The following is a 13,641-nucleotide window of genomic DNA, read 5'->3' as shown; positions in this document are numbered from 1 at the left end:
AGGGCCCCAGGGCAAAAATGAGCTGTAGTGTCCATATGCCTCCCACACAGGCCCCAGTGTTGCTGTGTGGTAACTATTCAACACAGACAGGTCTTCAAGGGTCAGGCAATGCCCACCTCAGGACCCATATGTCACTTTATGTTGTGTATAAGCATTCCCATACAAATTATTATATAGGATAGTATTGTGCCACTGTAGTGCTGGGGAACCAAGAGGGTTTTTATGCCTTGTGCCAATAATATGAAATATATAAATATATATAATATGATCTGCAGAATGGAATTTCTTTGGATTTGAACTACATAAAAGCAGTGAAAAAACCTACTTAATGATAGAACATTGTTTTTGTAACTTTTATCATGAGGCCTACTCTTTTATTATATATTAGTACATTTCTTCTAGGATATTTAACAGCGTGTTTGTGCGTAGACAGTTGGACCAGTTTAGAACATGACTGAGACTAGGATGTGGTCAATCCACTGTGTCTGTGTGGTCCCTTTAAGATACGGTTCGTGCGCGGTACGATGACAAATGGCGCTTCGAGGGATTTTGGTCCAATCAGAGACAAGACTGGGGTTTTTACCGTCCAATGGCAACAGATTCCAGGGTGAGAGACATGTACATTGGCCAATCACTCGCGGATGAAACGCCCTTTGGGGGCGTGGCTTATTCGTTGCAGGATGTGCTTGTGTTGATTTCGTTTATGTCCACTGAGCAAAGCGTGTAGAGGTAAGTGTAAAGAGAAAAACTTTCCCCCCCATAATGTGAAGACAAACTCATGCACCTATGTGCAATTAACACATGCGTCTAATTGAACAATTTAGCCACATAGTTGAGTGTATCACGGTCAAGCTACTTGTATAAGTTAGCTTAATCGCGTAAATGTTAGTTAAACTTCCATTACAGCTTCCAGGTTAACACTTATTGCATTGGTAGTTAATTGGGGTTGACGTATTCTTGAAATTAGAAGCAAAAATGTTAAATTTAGGAATATTCTTTGCTTCTTATTAACAACAAAAGCTAAATTTTACACCAAGTAGCTGATGTATCATGAAATAAGTGATCTTGACGTTTGAATGAACATTAACGTTACTCAAACTAACGTTAAGAGTTAACGTCATCCCGTAGGTTTGTTTTTATGCTGACCGGAAGTGCGGCTGCTCTGAAGTGGTTGGCAGACATGTCCATACACGTTCAATAAAAGTTGTTTCAGCGTTGATTTGCGCTACAAGCTGGACATAAGCAAGAACACTACAGAAGAGTAGAGCTATAGAGGTTATCAATTCTCTTCGTAGGCTAACGAGGCTAGCAATATGTACTACCGGTAGTTAACTGATAAATGTCTGTGTTCTTAAGGTCAGTTAAAGATAACGTTGGTGGGATTAGACTTTAATATTACAGCCTTAGTAGCCTCATCACTGTGTCCAAGCGTTTCAGTCGACTTATCTTACTGTTCACAGAATGGAGGCTACTCAGATGATCAGTGACTCAATATTGGAGTCAGATGAGGACGAAAACAAAGAGGAGAATCAAGATAAGAGGGGAAAACCATTGGCTAAACTGTGCATCTTAAAAAATGAACACATCCCTGAGACAGGTGAGTGGCTTACTACTGCTGTGTGTTGATTTGTGTACAGTCTGCCTAACTTGCATGAACAGGTATTGTTTAAGTATTTCTTCTGTTATGTGTTCTCTGTCACTCAGAGTTGCCACTCTTCTTGGGAGATAATGTGCTGGGCCGTGACCCTGACACCTGCACCGTGCCCTTGCCAGCACCCTCAGTATCCAAGCAGCACGCTACCATCTGCCTCTCTGTCTACAGGAGAAGAGGTTCTCACAGTGAAGTGGACATGGAGGCTTTGGTTTGGGACCAAGGGAGCATGAATGGGACTCGCAAGGGCCGATTAAAGCTGACTCCTAAAGTGCGCTATGCCCTCAGTGAAGGTGACAGTTTGATGGTGGCCGACATCCCATGTCAGTATGTCAGCTGCACTGTCTCTTCTCAAGAGGATAAAAGGACACCTGTAGGCAGACGTTCAGGGGTAAAGGCGCAGTTGCCAGATGCCATGGTAGAAAAGGAAGGTGACACAAGCGTGGGTAGCACGAAAGGTGTTAATGGAGGTGGAGAGGCTACGGTGTCATTACTTGACCAAAAGGATGCAAAGAAGACTCCTGTGAGAAGCAGTTGCCTGTCCTTTGAGAAAACTCCAACCCAGCCACAGGGGACCCTGGTCCCAGAATCTGACTCGGACTCAAGCGAAGAAAGAGGAGACAGAAGGCGCAGGCCTCTAGGTATGTACATTATGCAAATCTGTATAGATATAAAAGTAGTTAGTTCTATGTTGTGTTTTACATCTTTTTAAAAATCTTTTACAGTGTCCAGTTCTGAATCCTATAAATCAAGTCCCACCTGTTCAACATTCCTAAGTCCCATGAACAAAATTGTCCCTGAAAGGTACGTCAGCAACATCCTATCTAAGGCTTAGCGTTTTAAAATATGTGCATTCTAGGGCTGTTCTCAACTACAGAAATTCTACGCTGTCTACTTCATATGATGACGTCGACTAATTAATTAGTTGATTTAATTGACAGATCTGAAAGATTTTCTCCACAAGAAAATCATGCAATGTACCACTTAAATTATTGTGTTTAACACAGATGTTCTCATAGGTTATTCAGCTTGAAAAAAAAGATAATTATAATAATAATTGACTAAAGAAATCTTTGTTAACCAAGATCGAAATTACCATTTAGTTAACTAGTAGACTAAGAGGGGCATTCCTATTATATTCATAACTTAGATACATTATAATGCTGGTCATGTTTTCCTCTGTTTTACAGTGAGGATGAGAGTCCCATCACACCTTCCTCCTCCACTAAAAACAGGCCTCACAGACACGTCAGCTTCAGCAACGAGGAGACAGACACAGATGAGGGGCGACAGCAGCTGAAGAAAGAAAAGGCTCTTGTTATTGTGGACAACAGTGAAGAAGAGGAAGAAGGGGAAGAAGAAAGAGCAGCACTGGATGGGAGAGAGTCTGAGGAAAGTGGACAACACGTGCCAGAGAATCAGAAAAGCAATGTCAGTCTTTCAGGAGAGGGTGAATTGCCTGTATCCACACCAGCAGCCTTCACAGATGCAATCCCTGCATTTAACATGGACAGTGACACTGATGTGGAGGGAGAGGAGGAAGAGGTGGCATATGTGGGTCCCATGAGCCTAAATACAAACCAACACACTGATCAGCCACCAAACAAAGCCCAGTTACACATGGACAGTGATACAGATGTCGATGAGGATGATGATGCCTTGGATAAAGTTCCCAAATCTGTGCCTTCCTCTGCTGACCACACCAAACCTCCTCATGTTATTTCAGTTCTTCAGCCAGAGGGCATCACTATGGACAGTGACACTGATGTGGATGATGATGATGATGATGATGATGATGCTGCTGTGTCAGATGCTGCTACAAAAGCAAAACCCACGTCACTTCAGTGCACGCCCACAACTGACAGTGCTCCTTCAACGCAGCTGAAAGATTTCCACCTGGACAGTGACACAGATGTTGACGAGGAAGAAGAAAAGATACGTGGTACAAATGAAACATGCTGTAAAACAGATGAAACTGCCACTCGGTTAGATATCAAACAAATTGGGCCTGAATCTGCCGCTGCTGCACCTCACAGCTTGCATCTAGAAAGTGACACAGATGATGAAGATGTTCCTGCCCCTGCCATCAGTGAACCTGCAGAGCTGTCTTCTGTCACAGAATCATGCACCGCTGCAGTCGCAGGAGCTGATTTGGATATTCTGTCTGACAGCGACACAGACGTGGAAGATGACTCTCCCCTGGTCATACCTGTTGCTGTCGCCTCTCTGTCAGATTGTTCAGGTACTGTGTCAGAAGCTCGAAAGTCAGATTCTGATGCAGACACAGATGTTGATGAACCCAGTGTGCCCCCTGCTGGAGACAGGGTCAATCCAGCTGAACTTGAAATGGACAGTGACACAGATGTGGAAGATAACGGGGATTTTGGAGAAACAGGCGAGGGACAGATTCCTGGCCTGTGCAGAGAAAATACACCTGGGTTGCTGGTTTCCCTTCAGCCGAACTGCTCCACTCCTGTCCAGGTGTCAGGTAATCGCTCTGTCAATCTGCAGATAAGAACGTATTAGGATGAATTGAGAATGCAGCTAAATTTTATTTTCATGATTGTTTCATCTGCCGACCATTGTCTTGATTCAATGTTTGATGTATCAAATGTCAGAAATATAGTTCATAATTCCCATTGTAATTCCCCACAGGTGACATATTCTGTCCGCTTGTTTAAGTTTGACCAACAGTTTAAACACAATTTGACTCTTTTACTTAAAAAATGACTGAAACAATTATTCTCTCATTAGTTGCAAATTCATTTTCTGTTGAATTGATTTATTGACCAATTGTTGGAGCTCTAGAATAAATTAGATATTCATTTGTTCATATTATTGCTTCAGGTTATTACCGTTTACTTTAGGTATTTGAACAAAATGGTTGGGATTAATTTATTTTAAAGACACTTTATTTCCTCATTTATCACAATTAACAGTAAAAAAATAATTATGAAAATGAAAAAAAAAACAGTTTCAGTTACACAATTACCACCCATTATGAGTAAAGCTGTGACATAAAGACTGCTCATATATTTTAATGAGAAAACAAAACCACTTGTTATTTGAGAGTGAGCTCTTTACATCACAATAGCAGAGATTCAAGGATCAAAGCAAAAGTAGCAATAGTATAATTCAATAAAAATACACATATTTCATTGCTCAAAATAGAAAGATGTCAGAATATCTGCTTATGAAACACTTAAGCAATTCAGAGATACTGGAAAGGATAGATTCTCAAAATGACCAATGAAATGAAACAAGACTTTATTTTTAAGTGATTTAAAGTTTAGCTCAGTTTTCTCAATTTCACGATGCATCATGATCCCTTTGTCGGCCCACTGTATAAATGATTTGGCATTTTGAATATTCATTTTGACCAAGAGATATAAGCATGTTTGAATTGCCTTTTAATTTTGTTTTTCTTCTCTTTGGTATGCATTCAGAAGAAGCAGTGGAAAATATGGACACTCAGGCCTTCCTGAGTCCCTCTTCAGTTCCATTTAGATGTGAGTAGATTACATTTAATGCTTTAATGTTTAATGTGTCGAATTACACATAACATTATGTCTGTTTCTAAGACGGGGTTATCAGAGGGACAACATTTATTTTTAACCTTGCACTAACGTCTTTATTTTGTCTATTTTGTGCAGTACCCCAAGCTATTGGACCTATAGCTTTGTCTTCCTGCTCAGACAGCCAGGAGGATGAGGACTTTGTTGTGGCCGAGACGCAGTCCTTCATTATTCAGGCCAGAGACGACAAGGGCAAAGCTCCAGAGGACCACAGCATGGAGCCCACCCAAGCTTTTGGCATCAACTCTTCTGGTGATGAAAAAGCAGAACAGTCCAGCAGAGGAGGGTCTTTCCAGCTGGGATTGTCTGATAGCAGCCACCTGCAGGATCAGGCCCGAGCTCTGGCCACTGAGAGCACCCAAGCTTTTGTCTCTGATGTGGAGGGTGTGAATCTCGAAGATACTGAAGCTTATGCAGCTATCTCAAATGCAGACAGAACCTCCTTGGAGAATGACTCAAATCTGGAGGCTACACAGGCCTATGGAGAGGGTGCCAGATGTTTGGTAATGTCTCCAAAAGAAGGTCAGGTAGATTTGGCCCTAGAAGCCACACAGGCATATATTTCTGAGCCTTACAGTGATTCAGATGATGAAACTGATGAAGATGAGAGAAAAAACACTGCTGTTGCTGAGACTCAGCCTTTCAATGTCCCCACCTCATCTTCTCTAGCCATGGCTGAAACCCAACCAATGTGTGCTTTTGAGGAAGAGGAGGAGGAGAGTTTGGATGAAGAAAACCCTGTTTCCTCTGTACAACAAGTTAAGCCCAAATCACAGAATGAAACAGAAGAGAAAATAGAAAATGAGGAGGCAGCTCAACCTCAGAATAAGCATCTCGGTCAAGCTCTGTCTGTAGCTGAAACTCAGCCCATGCATATAAGTGACGATGAGGAGAGTGATGATGAGGCCTTTATTCCAGGTACAAAGAAAAGCGAAGCAAAGCCACTGCAGCTCGAAGACGAGCAGGCACAAACACTAACAAACTCAGAGTTGTCACTTGTTGAAACCCAGCCCATGCACTCAGCTGTAGCTGAAACTCAGCCCATGGCTACAAGTGGCAATGAGGACAGTGATGTGGAGGACTCAATCCCAGGTCCACGAAAAAGAAAAGCAAAGCAGCTAAGGCTCGAAGATGAACGGTCACAGACTCTCACAAACTCTGAGCTCTCTGCTGCTGCAACCCAGCCAATGGATGCAGGTGAAGATGAGCAGAGTGATGAAGAGGACTCGATTCCAGTTATACGAAAAAGGAGAGCAAAACCATTGCCACTTGAGGAATCACAGCCTCTAACTAATTCTGAAGTCTGTGCAGACAGAGAAAGTGATGAAGAGGACTCGATTCCAGGTCCACGAAAAAGGAGAGCAAAACCTTTGCAACTTGAGGAATCACAGCCTCTAACTAGTTCTGAAGTCTGTGAAGAAAGAGATAGTGAGGATGAGGATTCAATCCCAGGTCCACGAAGAAGAAAAGCAAAGTCACTGAAACTTCCAGAAGAAGATACACAACCGCTCACAAATTCTGAAGCCTCAACTGTTGAAACTCTTCCCTTGGAAACCAAAACTGGCGTTCAGCCTCAGAAGGGAAAAGGGAGACAATCTGAAGCTGGAACCAGTGGCACCACTACAAGAGGGACAAGGGCAAGATTAAGAGAAGAGGAGGAGCAGGCAGAGTGTCCTCAACCTCCCAAGAGACAGACAAGAGGAATGAATAAAGCTTTGCCAACTACCAGAGGAAGGAGAGGAAAATCAAGGCCGAGTGAGGAGGAGAGTGAGGAAGAGGAGGAGGTTGAGCAGCCCAAACGAGCTAGAGGGAAGAAATCCATGAGGCAACAGAACGAAAATGAGAAAGAAAGGCTTGAAACAGAAAGAAACAAGCAAGCTGAACATAACAAATTGGAAAGGGAAAGAAAAGAGAAGGAACGACAAGAAAATTTGCAGGCTGAAAATGCAGAAAGGTTAAGAATTGAGCAGGAGATAGCAGAAAAAAAGAGAATAGAGAAGGAAACAAAAGAACAAGAAGAACAAAAAAGAGCTGAAAGGGCCCAAAAGGAAAAAGAAGAACAATTAGAGAGGGAAAGAAAGGAGAAGGAAGAAAAAGAGAGATTAGAGCATGACAACGCTGAAAGAGAAGAGAAGGAGAGATTGGAGAGAGAAGAAATGGAAAGAATAGAAAAGGAAAGAAAGGAACAAGAAGAAAAAGAAAGATTAGAGCGTGAAAAGGCAGAAAGAGAACAGAAGGAGAGATTGGAGCTGGAGGAGGTAAAAAGAATAGAAAAGGAAAGAAGGGAAAAAGAGGAAAAAGAAAGATTAGAGCGTGAAAAGACAGAAAGAGAGGAGAAGGAGAGATTGGAGAGGGAAGAGATAGAAAGAATAGAACAAGCAAAGAGGGAAATAGAAGAGAGACTTGAGAAGGAGAAGAAGGAACAAGAACACGAAGCAAGACTGGAGAGGGAAGCAAAGGAAAGGGAAGAAAGAGAGAAAGCGGAGAAAGAAGAAAAAGAGGCAAAAGAAAAACAAATAAAAGAGCAACAAGAAAACAAGACCAAAACGCCTGCAAGAGGTCGGAGAGCAGCCAAAAGAACAGTTGCTTCCTCCAGTACAACAGAGCTGGAACAAGACTCAACAGTAGCAGCCAACGAGGATGTCCCAGCAAGGAGAACCAGGTCTCGCTCCAACTCCTCCAACTCTGTCAGCTCAGAGAGGTCTGCTTCGAGTGTGAACACCCGGGGGAGAGGGCGGGGCAGAGGAGCAAGAAGGACCAGTGAGCCACCCCAGGCAGCCAGCACTAGAAGCAGCAATAGGAGGAGAACAGTGGCTGCAGGATCAACAGAACAGAATACTAATGACATTTCTCCTCAGGGAGTGCTCTCGAGGTCTAGCTCCACCAACTCCCTCAACTCTGACACTTCCAGCCACAGCTTGAGCTCTCAAAGCAGAGGAAGAGGGGGTAGGCAGCGAGGAAGAGGGAGGAAAACGGAGGCAGAGCCCATCTCCTTCCCTCCTGGAAATAGTCAGAGTGACCAGACTTTGGCTCCCAAATCTACAACCAGAGGCAGGAAGAGCAGGAAAGTAGAGGAATCCTCTAATGAGGTTCCCCATGAGGAGGAAAAAGAGAAGGCAGGCCCTCAGCAGGCAAGTACCACAAGAGGGCGACGGAGAGCCAATGCAAATGACTCTGAGCCTGCTGCTGCAGATAAGGAAGGCCCTACTAATAAGGAGGAAGGATGTACCAGTGAAGAATCACCTCTGGCTAAAAAGAGTGTCAGGACCAGAGGCCAAAAAGCAGAAAAGAGTGAGATTGTGGATGCACCAGTAGCTCCTGCAGTCAGTGATGGAGATGAAGCTAAAGAGAAAAGAAAAGGGAGAAAAAGAGAGTTTGAGGCAAATGCAGAAGAGGATTCCAGCAGTAGTTCTAAAATATCCAAAGGGAAGGAGAAAGCCCAGAAAACAGAGGCAGCAGAAGAAGAAGCGAAAGCTGAAACAAAAGATGACGCTCCAGTCCAAGCTAAGAGAAGAGGCCAAGCGAAGAAGAATGCAAAAGATTCCCCCACTGAATTGGAGGTGAAAGAAGAGAGTGAGAAAATGGAGGAGGGGACGGCTGACAGAAGAGGCAGAGGACGGCAACCAGTGGTCCAGAAAAAGAAGAAAGAGCAGCAGGAGGAAAGTGGAGCATCTAGTGAGGACCCACGTGAGGAGGCATCAGAGGTGACTTAATTACTTCACTAAACATATGCTTTGGATATTTTAAGGTCTCAGAAGTTGTTGTTTCATTGAAACAAAAATACATTAGTGCTGAAGCATAAATCATACCAAAGGGAAAGCTGAGTAGTATATAATTAGTGTCCAGGAACGTCTGTCCTTGCGAAGGAAGGCTTTTACCTTGGCCAAAGGCCCCGGTGCATTTTTCCTCTATGAGTCAGCCTTTCCAGCCATCATAATGTACTGCAATCAACATCAGGGACTGTCTACGTCTCTCCAACTCTCTCAGCAACAAGAGTAGTCTGACCTGCTCTGCATCACCATTAATACACTAATGAATTAAGTGGTCACACAGTCACTTCCTACCTTTTATGAGCTTTGCTTTCATTACTGCTCCTATCCTCATCATTCTCCTTGTGTGCTTCATGCTTTGTCCTTGTCAATCATTTGTCCTTGTCCACCCCCACCCTCTTCCACTTTCAGCCCCAGACTCCCACCAGCAGTGTGTCCCGCAAGCGACAGGCTCCTGTGGACGCCTCACCTGTGGCAAAGACTCCTCGCTCCTCCTCTGCTTCCCCAGCAGCTAGCGGTCGATTGCGGGCTGTCAACCGGGCCTTCAAGGTTTTATATGTCTTTGTACAGATTAGAGTTGAGCCAAACACTCGGGTGAAACTCGTATCCGTTATGAATAATGTGTAATGAGAATCATTCATGTAAAATGTTAATATCCATGATATCCATCACTCGTGATGAAGGAAAAGCCTCATTGATTTATTGCTTTGTTTTGTTAATACTTCTCTTAGTCATGTAATCAGTCAGCTAATCTGAAGCTTAATACTGAGGCTGTGCTGTTCTGTTAGAAATGAGGATTTAATTTGAACCAAACACAGAAAATAATACAAAAATGTGAGGCTATACTTTTTAAACTCTACAGGGACCAGAATCAGATTTGTTTCAGTGCAATTATTTCCCAAATTCTAAACTCATAGGATGACAGATTAACAAAAAAAAACAGTATCAATACTTTGATACTTTTTCAGTACCACATGTTTAAAACAATACAATCACCATTAATAATACATTAGATAGTATTAAGAGTACTAGAACTATTGGAAAAGCAGAACTACTTTCAGATTCCCAACCCAAGGCTGCACAGATTTTTCTTTTCTTTTCTTTCCCCCTTTGTATCAAAAGATGCATTGAGTATACTTTTTTTATACTAGCATTGTACTACCTTAGTAAGCCTCCTATGAATCAATATGGCTTTAGACCTCTGAACAACAGTGTCTGTCATTCTCAGGTCCTGTTCACTGGTGTGGTGGATGAACAAGGGGAGAGAGTGCTGGCTCGTTTGGGAGGCAGCATGGCTAAAGGTGTGGCAGACATGAACTGTCTGGTGACTGATAAGGTGCGCAGGACCGTCAAGTTCCTGTGTGCGGTAGCTAAAGGAGTCCCTATTGTCACCACGCACTGGCTTGAAAAGGTTAGTTACTATATTAGCAGTTCGAACTAGCCTCAGCTCAGTTTGCTCTCTCTGATATATAAATGTGAAAGTACTTACACAAACACTACACTCGCATACAAAGACACACCTAAATAGACACTCACTGCTCCTGCTCGCTGTTGTTTTTCAGAGTGGTATAGCTGGGAGCTTCCTGCCTCCTAATTTGTTTCTTGTGAAGGACCCGGAGCAGGAGAAGAAGTTCAATTTCTGCCTGCAGGAGTCTCTGAGGATTGCCAGCAGCCAGCGTCTCCTACAGGTACTCTCAATGCAGTCATACCGTTTATTTCTCTGCTTATATTGTTCCTCCGAGTGAGAGGTTGACAGAGTCGTGGCATATCCCCAGGCAGATGGCACACAGGGGGTGGATAATATGACAGTGAGGATGAGGAATAGTGAGTCATGGTGCGACTCCAGACATGCCTGTGTTAGAATCATCCTCAGCCTGTAAAAGATCTGATTTCCATTAGGGGTGTAAATCATGACCCGATATATAGGAAAAAAATCAATACAGCATAGTATCGCGATATTTTGCATGCCAATATTATATTGATTCATGGCTGCCAATATATCGAATATTTAAGGAATCTATAGGCACCATGTGTGTCAGGAAGTTGTTGAAATAACACTGCAAAGTAACAGTGTTTTTAGCTACATAAACTGGAACCCAGGTATGTTACTCTGTCACAATGTTATTTCAGCTATTCAGAGCAGTGAAGCTTTAAGTTGAGGAAAGTTTGATAAAATGCTGCAGTTGTTGTCGCCATACATGTTTGATATCAGTTCAGTTCAGTCTGACCGAATATTTTGTCAGTCCGTGGGTTTGACTCATAGTGGAGAAATAAAAAGACTGAAGTGAGATGAATAGACTGAGAATTTTCTCTCATTGACAAAACAATTCTTGATTTAATTTAATTTTGTGGACACAAAATGCAGTTAAACAGTTAAATCGTTGTATCGCAATACTCACCATATCGTAAAATGCTTAAAATCGTGACTCAAGTATCAGGATAAAATCGTATCATGGGGCCTCTGGGGATTCACACCTCTAATATATAGACTCTTTAACCAATACAATATCTGCTGATATCTTGTTGTTCTTTTTAACAATTAGAATAATTATGTGTGGAAATTTCAAAATGAAGGCATATTAAAGATAAAGATATGTGTTTATATTTTCACTTTGCATCAATAATGTTGGATGATTGATTATTTGAATTGATGTATTGACCCAGATCTCTGTATCGTTACACCCATAATAACCATGAGTTTTTATCCAGCCTCTTGGAAGTTGAATGTGCGTTAATAGTTTCATGAGCACAGTGTTGATTGTTTGTGTTATCATTGCACTCTGGCTTATGGGAAGTAATTTGACATTTATTGTTAATGTACTGGTTATGTATTATGTGCACTTCACATAGGGAGCAGGCAGTATTGTTTCCATTTGCTACACTTCCTACTCTGCACTATTCGGATCAGTATCACAGCTGCAAAAAGATAGTACCACATACCATACTGATACTGGTTAAAACTGGATGAATATACACATTTCATGCCAAATTCTGTTCTTAGGAGCCTTATATTGATTTATGAGGTGTTCTTACAGAGAATACTGCATCTCTTGTCTTATCTTTCTTTTAGGGGTATGAGATCCATGTCACAAAGTCAGTGAAACCAGAGCCACCTCAAATGAAAGACATAATCTCCTGCAGTGGAGCTGCCTTTCTACCTAAGATGCCCTCTTCTCATAAGGTACCAGTCATCTCACATACAGTACATTAACGGTATTTTGTGGTTGTCTGTCTACATATCTTATCATTCAAAATATCTGCAATTTGTTATTCTCCCCTCCCGCCCCTTTAGTCCCAGACTGTAGTGATTTCCTGCGAGGAGGACTGGTCGCTGTGTGGTCCGGCTCTCTCTGCATCTCTCCCAGTCGTCACAGCTGAGTTCATTCTCACTGGCATCCTTCAGCAGAAACTTGACCTGCAGACCCACACACTCTCTGCCCCTACACATACTGTGCAGCCTGCAGGAGGCAGGGGAAGGAGCAGGAAGAAAACATAGCACCGCCAGAGTATACTGTCAAAACCCACCGTCTGCTTGTGGGAAATCTGCCCAGTGGGGTTTTTCCGTCGCTCATAGATTCCCTTTCAAAACAGAGACCTGTAGAAACACGAGTGAGTGTTTGTATGTATGAAAAAGACTGTAAGAATGTATTCCAACATATTTCGATGAAGTATAGGTGTGTAATTTTATGCTGTTGGCTGTCAAATGTGAAACAATTTTAGGTGCTGTTTTGCAAGAAAGCGATGGAAGAAACGACATTAAGGAGAAGTACTAACCTATGAAGAGACTGCAATTAGTGTTTCTAGATCTACACTTGGTACAGTCTTTTTTATAGTTTTTTGCATAGTTTTTAAAGTTGTAAAAGCTAAAACCAGTGTTGCTGCTATGCATTGTGGGAAATAATTACCCATGAACCGTCCTTGTCACTTTCCCCCTCTCACCCTCCCCTGTGCTCCACCTCTCTCTTTGTACGGAGATAGCAAGCAGAGCAGGAATTAACACTGCTAAATTGCAGCTACTCCCCATGCGTGCTAAGTGCTGCGGCTCAATCAGCCAATTTGGCAGGTAACCAACCGTGAGGTGGGAGTTGTATAATCATGTTTGGGTGGTTGAATAGTAGAACTGATGGGGGTCTGTTTTGAAATATATCAGCTAGGGGGGATGGAGGAAGTTTCCTGTCCTGATAAGAAGTGCGTAGTGCCTTTTTATACTGAGGTCATCACGAACCGACCAGTGTGTCTTTCTCCTCTGTCTCCATTAACCACCACCACCTACTCCATTAAGGCTTTATCCAATCCTATTACCTCCAGAGATGAGACACTATATAGAGGAACCTGAATGCTGATGCTGCTTCTGCATCAATAACTTATGACCATACATCTACTGTGTTCATGTCGTTATGTTAAAAAGTATACATAAGTCACATTTGGCTTCTTTCCTTATGCACAGTAAATCTTAAAATTTGGTACTTTAAAGATGCACACATTAGCTTATAACCAGGTTTGATTTTAGAACTGTCAAATAGCTAATATCTCAACACCACGACTCTATTTGTATCAAATCATGAAATCTGTTGATGTTACCAATGAATGCATTAAACCTTTTCTATAATGTTTAACTATGTGTATTTACTTTTGCAACTTTATA

At 42.4% G+C, this 13,641-nt stretch overlaps 1 protein-coding gene across 3 annotated transcripts; it reads left to right on the top strand.

Annotated features, from left to right (window-relative positions):
• Positions 1-1,115: 1,115 nt before the first annotated feature.
• mdc1 (mediator of DNA damage checkpoint 1) lies at positions 1,116-13,019 on the top strand. Of its 3 annotated transcripts, none has more exons than XM_059338683.1 (12): positions 1,116-1,275; positions 1,461-1,597; positions 1,705-2,292; positions 2,377-2,455; positions 2,842-4,139; positions 5,098-5,160; positions 5,305-8,930; positions 9,408-9,545; positions 10,225-10,407; positions 10,559-10,684; positions 12,067-12,177; positions 12,289-13,019. In XM_059338683.1, the coding sequence occupies exons 2-12, from the start codon at positions 1,462-1,464 to the stop codon at positions 12,490-12,492; spliced, it is 6,552 nt and encodes a 2,183-aa protein (XP_059194666.1). In that variant the 5' UTR covers positions 1,116-1,275; position 1,461; the 3' UTR covers positions 12,493-13,019. The 3 variants fall into 3 exon arrangements, with proteins under 3 accessions (XP_059194666.1, XP_059194664.1, XP_059194665.1); XM_059338681.1 differs by lacking the exon at positions 1,116-1,275 and adding an exon at positions 1,280-1,356; XM_059338682.1 differs by lacking the exon at positions 1,116-1,275 and having other exon boundaries at positions 1,296-1,597.
• The last annotated feature ends 622 nt before the right edge of the window (positions 13,020-13,641 follow it).

This window comes from Centropristis striata, chromosome 8 (genome assembly GCF_030273125.1).
Source record: "Centropristis striata isolate RG_2023a ecotype Rhode Island chromosome 8, C.striata_1.0, whole genome shotgun sequence".
In the NCBI taxonomy this organism is placed as follows: Eukaryota; Metazoa; Chordata; class Actinopteri; order Perciformes; family Serranidae; genus Centropristis; species Centropristis striata.
The sequence above is the reverse complement of the archived record's forward strand: the minus strand, read 5'-3'. Positions and strand labels throughout refer to the sequence as shown.

Bases quoted from the DNA above. Each gene is read 5' to 3' on its own strand.
- mdc1 (XM_059338681.1), top strand. The intron at 5,161-5,304 runs GTGAGTAGATTA...TATTTTGTGCAG, and splicing joins CTCTTCAGTTCCATTTAGAT to TACCCCAAGCTATTGGACCT. The intron at 8,931-9,407 runs GTGACTTAATTA...TTCCACTTTCAG, and splicing joins CACGTGAGGAGGCATCAGAG to CCCCAGACTCCCACCAGCAG.